At 37.7% G+C, this 9053-nt stretch overlaps 2 protein-coding genes across 4 annotated transcripts in view; both read left to right on the top strand.

Annotated features, from left to right (window-relative positions):
• Positions 1-2675, top strand: part of LOC107597562 (junctional adhesion molecule B-like) — a 6813-nt gene extending 4138 nt beyond the window's left edge. Inside the window, exons 7-10 of the mRNA XM_016288693.1 lie at positions 1774-1890; positions 1971-1995; positions 2097-2127; positions 2247-2675. Coding sequence (XP_016144179.1) covers positions 1774-1890; positions 1971-1995; positions 2097-2127; positions 2247-2285 — 212 coding nt within the window. The 3' untranslated portion in view covers positions 2286-2675. The remainder of the gene's footprint in view (positions 1-1773; positions 1891-1970; positions 1996-2096; positions 2128-2246) is intronic.
• Positions 2676-3530: 855 nt separating this feature from the next.
• LOC107597487 (GA-binding protein alpha chain-like) overlaps positions 3531-9053 on the top strand; it is a 7214-nt gene continuing 1691 nt past the window's right edge. Inside the window, exons 1-8 of one of the 3 annotated variants that reach the window (XM_016288563.1) lie at positions 3531-3794; positions 5217-5313; positions 5443-5587; positions 5686-5770; positions 6221-6448; positions 8018-8212; positions 8322-8375; positions 8599-8727. In XM_016288563.1, coding sequence (XP_016144049.1) covers positions 5237-5313; positions 5443-5587; positions 5686-5770; positions 6221-6448; positions 8018-8212; positions 8322-8375; positions 8599-8727 — 913 coding nt within the window. In that variant the 5' untranslated portion in view covers positions 3531-3794; positions 5217-5236. The other 2 variants (XM_016288565.1, XM_016288564.1) reach the window with 2 other exon arrangements.

Here is a 9053-nt window from a genome sequence, read left to right as displayed (position 1 = left end):
CCAGAAACTCTGTAATTTGGGACACAAGACATAGCAATGAGACAGGCTGGAATCTAAAAACTGACATTTGTCACACAGTGGAGACACTTCTAGAAATATTTTATTCAATTTACACTTGGAATAATGAAGCCTATGAAGCACTTTAAACTGAATGAGACAATGTCTTGAATTAATGGAACATCTGTGGACCAGCTCAAGACTTTGTTCCCAAATTTCACTAGGAATTTCTACTGCAAGTTCTTCTTCCCAGGCAGATTTAATATTCTCCATAGATGGAGCAAGAAGATGGTACTACCATCTCTAAGACATCTTTCCAGAAATGTGTCCAGATACATGGGTGAAGCTGTGACAAAATTAGCAATGTTAGACTTCACAAAGTCTCTTATTTGAAGGTACCTAAAGAAGTGATTAGAAGGAATACTGTATTTCTCACACAGCTGCTGAAAGGAATATATACATTTCCATTTATATATAAATCCCCTACATTTCGTAACCCTAAATTTTTCCAAAACTCAAATGCACTATCTAACATTGAAGGGCAAAAAGAGGGGTTAGCTGAGATAGAGAGCAAAAACGACATTTGGGTGAATTTGAAATGTGTCTTTAACTGTTTCCAAATACGAACAGAATTATGAATAACAGAGTTATGATTATAAAGTGAACTAGCTATACCTTTGGGTGATAAAAGTATTGCATTAATAGAATATGGGAGACATTCCTCCTGTTCCAACACCAACCAATTCTCCCCCACCGGAGTAAAATCTATCCATGACGTCAAGGCCCTCAGGTTTGCAGCCCAATAATAATAAAGAAAATTAGGTAGGGCGAGCCCTCCCTGTATTTTGGGTTTACACAGGTGTTGTTTAGAAATCCTATGGGCTTTATAATTCCAGACGAATGGAACCAGAATAGAATCCAGTTTTTTGAAAAAAGATTTGGGCAGAAATACAGGAATGTTCTGCACTATATACAAAAATTGCGGAAGAAATGTCATCTTTTTTTAATTGTGTTTACCCTACCCACAAGAGAAATAGGAAGTGTTCTCCAGAAATTGAACATGGATTTAAGTTTAGACAACAGGGGTTGAAAATTGGCCTTCACTAAGTTGGAAAAAAATTTTGTCACCTCAATTCCTAGGTATGTGAATTGTTCTGAAGCAATCTTTAAGGGCAAATGCTGAAGCCAAGAAGAATCTTTGATAGTAACTGGCATCAACACACTCTTGTCCCAATTAATTTTATATCCTGCAAATGTATCATAGTAATTAATCAAATTAAGGATATTTGGAATGGTACTATTGGGCTCAGAAATAAATAAAATGACATCATCTGCATATTGGATTTTTTTGGGGAAAGAAATTAATACTTTTATTCAGCAAGGATAAAATGATCGAAAAGTGAGATTATCGCATAAATGTACATAAATGTATAACTGTTTCCATAAAAAATGTTTAGCAGCACAGCTGTTTTCAACATTGATAATAATCAGAGATGTTTCTTGACACCAGTCATTTTAACTTGTAATATTTCGCAAAATGTATCAACCTCAAACCTTTGAATGGTATTCTAGTAACGTTGTTTCTGTTTGGGGTCATTTTGACCACATCAAAAACACATTAGTCATAGTTCCTTAGATGCCCAACAAAACATCAGGTTTAAGTCAAAACGCTAGAGCGATGGTGGGAAACTGAATTAGATTTGCCTCAACACCCTTGACTAACATAATAACTGGACAGAGTGTAAATGAATATTTGTTTGACATGCTCTGTTACAGTTGAGCTGAACATGACAATAGTTATAGCCTTAGAAGTGGGAGCGTTCCTGTTCCTCCTCTCATGCTGTGTTGCCATCTGTCTGTGCTGCAGAAGAGGGTGCTGTCGCTGCTGCCGCAGTGAGTACCATTTACTCAAACACAATCTAAATATGCTATTTAACTTTGAACACTAACATTAATCTCAAATTTACCAACAGAGAATAAAAGAGAGACTAAACAAAGGTACGTCTTATGCAGTATCTTTTAATGTACTCTAACCTATAAGAAGAAGAATACGTAACAGACCATTAGGAACAAAACGGTGCTTTCTTTTCACTTTTCAGCAGAACAAAGACCAGCTATAACCCTCCAGACGTAAGTCTTTAAGTTTCCTATTGATAACTCACTAGTCAAACATTATAGTAATGGCACTGTAGAGATTGTTCTTTATAATAATGACTAGTCTTCATCCCATTGTTCATCTCTCTCCTCAGCTGAGACGCTACAAACATACACAATCCTTTGTGCTATGAAGAGCGTGCACATACTACATAGCGCTGTGCTAAAAGAAGTGAATTTAAGTGACCTCAAAGAGAGAACCATATCTTACATCAAGTGCACTTGTATATATCTATGATTTGCTCTGATGGCCTTTCCGAGCAGAAAACACGCCCCCTGGTGTTGAGGTCCATCCACAACAGACCCACATAATGGTTAAGCTCTGCTGATTCTTTTGTACTACTGTAAAAAGCTTTTTTATTTTTCAATTCAAGAGAATTCATTTATTTTTAGACACCGTGTAGTATTCTAATGGTCTCATATCTGTTTGACTTCTCACAACCTAGAGTAGAGACTGTAAATGTTGCACTATTTCATTTTATTTTGGTTTCAATCAAGCCACTGAGCAGAGGTCCAACTACAGATGTGATGCTACAGAAGCTTGTCTTGTCTCAGGATGTCTCTAAAAAGTATTAGTCATCATATGATCGATGTTTAGTAGAAATGAATCACAAGTATCATCTATGTTCTAATTATGGGTATTTCTCAATGAAATTGGATTTGTTAGGAATAGTTCACCCAAAAAGATTTGATGTTCTATGAAATTTATGAAAATATATTTTATGTTCCACAGACGAAACAAAGATATACAGGTATGGAGCAACATTTAGGTGTGTAAATGACTTTTTTTTTTTTTTTTTGAGTGGACCATTCCTTGTACAACAATGTGTCTGAGCTTATTTAACTGTTTGGTTTAGTTCATATGTGGCTCAAATCAACCAGCAGTGTCTAAAAGAACAAATGTTTGGGTCTTTTGTTACATTAACTGATATGTAAAATAAAGTAAATGCAAAATCCACACTCCACTGCAAGACTGGTTCCTCTTTTTACAGAGATTAAGCGACTGTAGCATATACTCTCAATGTTAAATAATGCACAAATCAGTTTGATTTTCCAAGTTTATTTATTAATTGGCTTCAAGACAGTTAATGGTCACATCCAAAAACAGTGAGATATTTCTTTAAACACTGTCTGTAATGTCCATCAGCAGGGGAAAAATCACTGAAGAATAAAATGTGCTTTATTAAGTTTGCACAACAAATACATACATTTGTTGTTTCCATGAGCTCAGAAGTACAAACATATAACACAAGATAATAAACATAACAATACAAATAAAAAAACACGTAATGGAAGATATATAAATAAATGTGTTTACTTAAGTATCCAATAACGCGTCGATTTTCACACTTAAGACAGTGTTAAAGACAACACCTTCTGTTATCTGCTATTATTTGGCACACATAACCAAATAAATACCTTTATACATTATGATATATAGCTGAAAAATGCACAGTGGGAAGTATGTTGCTGTCAGTGGGCAGCGAGGCCTCCTTCTCATCCCCGCCCCCAATGCAATGTTGACCAAAAACCAGCATGAACATTCACTCAACTTATTAGCACACACACTAAACTATAGCCTCAGACACCCAGCTTTAGTGCGCAAAAACTCCAACACAGCACTTACTGAACGGGATAAAGAGGTACGTTTGGCCGCAACACTAATTCATCTGAGATAAACGAGGACAAAAAGGAGTATGTTACATATGTGTGAGGTTATAAGCGAGTCAGTTTTCCCGCTTTCTGCGCCAGCTAACTGTTAGCATCCTAAGGGGAAACTGAGCTAGCTGGAGTGCTAACAGAACTGACTGTAAGCCAGCCCTCTCACGTCCGACAAGCAGTAGGTAAACTTTATTCTGGATAATTTAAAATATATCATCTTCCATCGAAATATAATATTGTCGACGCTTATAACTCCGTCGTGAAAAACAAAGCGCGACTTTTCGTAAAAGTTAGCGCAAGCTGTCAGCGCGAGCAGATATTCAGTTCAACCAGGCGTGTCTTTCGTCAGCATAAGCTAAGCAGCTAACAAAGAGGCCAGGTATACATATATATTGCATCCGTGATTGTACCTGTCGCAGACATTATATTCAGCACGAAGCGCATAATTAAACACCGCGATGTTTCCGTCCGTTTCTTTAGGCGCACGGCTGTTTTCGGAAGTCTGTCAGCCGCCGTGACTTCGGCCAGGATTTCCGGCTGCTTTTACATCTGCCCTTCTCTTGTTTTGTTTCCGTTTCTTCCATTTCCGTTTTAACTTCCCAGAATCAAAAGTCTTGATGTGTAGCTACCCCCTGAAAGTTTCGGAAGTTTTAAAAAGTCGTCTTTTACGCCCAAATTTGCGCTTATATTACGAAACCCAAAAGCACTCCAACATGGCAACTGCGTTTGTATCGATTCGCGCGTCGTCTTCCCACCCAGCCGCCGCTGGAAATTATATTAATAAAATATTGCGTTCAAACCCACACACGAAAATAATAAATGGATTGACCAAATGGCTGGCATATTTATTGAATAATACGTCTCCTGTGTTTAATAAAGTGCTAATGTGGGGAAAATGCCATGGCGGGCCTGTACTCAAGCAAAGCCTCGGTGTTGCGTTAGAGTTTATTGGACTTCAGAGAATTCTTAGACCGCAAGAGTGCGTTAATCTGAACATTTAGTGACTTTGAAGCACATTTATATGTTTTGTATAACTTTGTGTTCATCAAAATGCTAAAAATAATGTAAAACTATATATCCTATTTTTTTATTTTGAAGTATATAATTAGGTAACACGTTGCAATAAGGTATTATTTGTTACTATGAACTAACAATGAACAATACTACTGCAGCATTTATTAATCTTAGTTACTGTTCAACATTTACCTATGCATTTAAAAAAAATCTAATCTGTTAATGCACTGTGAACTAACATGTACAATGAACAGTTGTATTCACAAACCGTTGTATTAACAAATTAGACCTTAAAGTGTTACTGATAATTGTTGTACACTTTCTTGTGAGAAATTGCAAAAAAAAAAAAAAAAACTTAATTCTTATATTTTTATGTATTCGCCTTATAGTTGGACCAGGAGTAGAAGGGATGTCAAAAAGTGAGACAGAGGAGATGATTGAAATTGAGATTGATGGTAGGGAGAAACAGGAGTGTCTAGAGGAAGGGTAAGTGCCTTTTCTGACTTTCTCTTCCTTTTTTTCCTTCTCTGTTTGATGTGTTTAGAGGAATCATCTCATTGTGCAACATGTATCTTGTGCGTATGAAATGATCTGTTTCATGTGACCAAATGTCAGGATTGAGGAGCAAACCATCACAGCAGCTGAACTGATTACTCAAGACATTGACATCAATGAGCCGATCGGTAACCTGAAGAAGCTACTGGAGCCTCGTCTTCAGGTCCCACTGGATGGATATGACATTTGTCTGCAGGACATCCTAGTATGCGCTTCTATATTAATGTAATCTTATTTGAGTGCACTCCTCGTATTCATGGGCTAAGCTCTTCACTCCCTGTCTCTGCTCCTTTCCTCATGTAGTTGCATCCTGATCACAGCCTGTTCGATCAAGGAGTGAAGACCGATGGCACTGTACAGCTCAGCGTGCAGATTGTCTCAAAACAGGGTAACAGATTACAATGATCTCATATTGCTGTTGGACAAATCTCAACTTGTCAACATGCCCTTCAGATAAATGAAAATATTTGGGTAGTTGACGTGTCCTGCGGGGGTGTAGTGCTGTTTTAAACAGCACTTTGCTAATTCTTTTGTAATTATGCATGCAGCTTTTACGAGCTCATAGTAATTGAGAGACTACATGAGTATTTGCTCTTTAAAAAAATAATCACAACAAGGAAGGACCATTTAAAATTAATTAGGGATGGCAAAAACAAGATTACAAATAGTGGAAAAACTTGAAATGAAATTAGCAGCTACATAAGAGATAGTTTCCCTTATATTTATATAAATTAAATAATAAAATAAATCCTTGTTAAAAAGTTATGCCACAACTACCAATTTACAGCAATAATGAAACCTAAACTTGACTTGCTTGTGCATTTGTGGTCTGTTTTAGGTGAAGAGAAATTGAATATTCTGGAGATTGTGAAGCCAGTGGAGACTGTGGAGGTGGTGATTGATCCAGACGCGGCTGCTGGCGAGGAAGCCCATCTGGTGGAGGATGGACAAGTGATTGCGGTGGAGCGAGCCACCATTCCTGATGACACTTCAGAGCAGGTGACCCGCTGGGCGGCCGCATTGGAAGGATACCGCAAGGAGCAGGTTCGACTGAACATTCCCTATGGTGAGTATTCTATTGATATTAACATGTTTCAGAGTTAAATCTAAATATATAATGGATTTTGTAGAAGAGTGTAGGCACATATGAGTACTATATTATCACAAATACTGTTCAGAAGTTTGGAGTCGGTAAGCTTTTTAAAGGTTTTTGAAAGAAGTATCTTATGCTCAGCAAGGCTGCATTTATTTAAACAAAACACAGTAAAAACTGTACTGTGAAATATTATTCAAAATAACAGTTTTCTGTGTCATCATATTTGAAAATGTAATTTATTCCTGTGATGGCAAAGCTGAATTTTCAGTATCATTACTCCAGTCTTCAGTGTCATAAATCATTCTAAATCAATCTTTTTTTTTCTCCTTTTTTTTTAATGAATAGAAGGTTCAAAAGAACAGCATTTATAAGGAATAGAAATATTTTGTTACATTGTGAGTGTCTTTACTGTCACCTTAATCAATTTAATGTCTGGATTGCTGAATTTCTTTTAAAAAATCTTGCTGACTCCAAACTTTTGCACAGTATTGTATGCATTTCTACTACATAATTCCATGCATCATGAAACTTGCAATGACAATGAATTGTAAAAGAAATCACAATTTAATTATTTTGTTACAACTCATCAACAGTTCACATCTGCAAGAAGTCAGAAATAGTTTGGTAAAGAAATGAACATGTAATACACTTTGTATTATTGTATTTAAAATATTAAATTCAGTAAATGCTGCAATAGATTTTCATTGTCAGATCTGTGCATTTTTACTTCCCTTGTCAGTAGCAGTATCATTTAATGAGCAATGTGTGCCATTTTTATGCACAATGGCGCCGACGGTGATGGCTGCCTCCGTGGCGTGCTCTGCAGTTGTTTTTATGTTTTTGTCAGTTTGTCCTGTCTTTAGTTATATCCCTGCAATCAGTTTCACCAGAGACGAATTGCTGGACATTCGGAAGTACACACCACCTGATATTTCACCGGTTTTCGACTATTCGGATGTTTTCCTGGACATTGTTGTCGGGGGAGCTGCGGCGCTGATTAAGCGCTTCAGGACGCGCAGACGGGGGAAGCGAGCCGGCGCGCTCGTGAAGCTCAGACAGCGCGGATTCAGGACGCCGTTGCCAAGCATCCATCTGGCGAACCTCCGCTCTCTACCCAACAAAACGGACGAACTTCTTCTGCTGCTCTGTGTTTCACGGAAACCTGGCTGAAAGACGCCATTCCGGACAGCGCGTTGAGCCTCCCGGGCTTTCAGCTGTTCAGAGTGGATCGCGACGCAGAATATACACTTATTTATCTAACACACACACTCAGTCTTCATTTCAATTTGCACATAATATACCTGTACATACAACTGTCTATTGTTATATACCTGTACATACAATTGTTGATTTGTATATTTTTATTCCTTATTTACTTGTTCTATTTTTCTATTTTTTATTATCTGTGTTTTTGTTCTGTCACTGTCATTCTGCTACAATATGGAGGTTCTGTCATGAAAACAAATTCCTCGTATGTGTAAACATACCTGGCAATAAAACTCATTCTGATTCTGATTCTGATTCTGGTCTGTTTGTCAGACCCGGTGCAGTGGACAGCAGATCAGGTGATCCACTGGGCAGTTTGGGTTATGAAAGAGTTTGGCATTGAGGAAATGGAGGTGGGTGGCATTCACATTCCCGGCCGCCAGCTCTGTGGTTTCAGCCAGGAGGAGTTCCTCCAGAGAGTGCCCAGCGGAGAGATCCTGTGGAGCCACCTGGAGCTTCTACGCAAGTGTAAGTTTTGCAAAGGAAAGCAAGTGCGTGTGGTGTGTGTTCTCCCACAGAACCTTCTCTGTCACAATATCTTTAGCTTGTTTTCAAATCTCTTTAATGCTCTGTGCAGATGTACTTGCAAGTCAGGATCAGGGTCAGGAAGCAACAGTCACCATTGATCAACGTGAGTATCAGTAGATCCTAAAACTTGTCTGTTTTTGCAGTCGCTTTTGCTCCATTTTATCAACAAAAGCCCCCTTTGAGTACCTTCTTGAATAACACTTTTTGTATAACCTGCACATGACTTTCTTAAAGGGCAGTTTGTGTCTCTAGGCAACACTTAAGATTTTCGATGAATGGAGCATGTGTTGGTCTTCTGGGTAACACAGTTTCTTGATATTCTCCAGCTGTGCAGATCATTCCTGCCCCTGTGCAGCAGGCCACATCCACAGCCATTAAGGTGATGAAGCACAACAAAACACCCCGAGCCCCTCGTATCTCAGGAGAGGAGCGCAGCTCCCCTGGCAACCGCACAGGTGCATACAAACAAATACAGCAAATCTGCATGTGTAAAAGCTCTGGTTTATCAATAGTATCATGTTTGTTCGAAATAAATGCATGTACGTGGTGTAAATGTAGTTTTTAATAATCAGTATGAATTACATTTAGTTATTTGCAATATATTAGATTATATCATGTAATATTGATGAGGATATCAATAATTCATTTTTTAAATTACTGTTCTAAAGTATGGGGCCAGTATAATGGGAAGTGAATACTTTTATTCAGGAAGGGCACTTTAAAACGACCAAAAGTTACAGTAAAGACTTTTACATCATATATATATATATATATATATATA

Source organism: Sinocyclocheilus grahami, unplaced genomic scaffold (assembly GCF_001515645.1).
Source record: "Sinocyclocheilus grahami isolate Dianchi unplaced genomic scaffold, SAMN03320097.WGS_v1.1 scaffold233.1, whole genome shotgun sequence".
Classification (NCBI taxonomy): Eukaryota; Metazoa; Chordata; class Actinopteri; order Cypriniformes; family Cyprinidae; genus Sinocyclocheilus; species Sinocyclocheilus grahami.
This window is presented reverse-complemented; position numbering and strand designations above follow the sequence as displayed.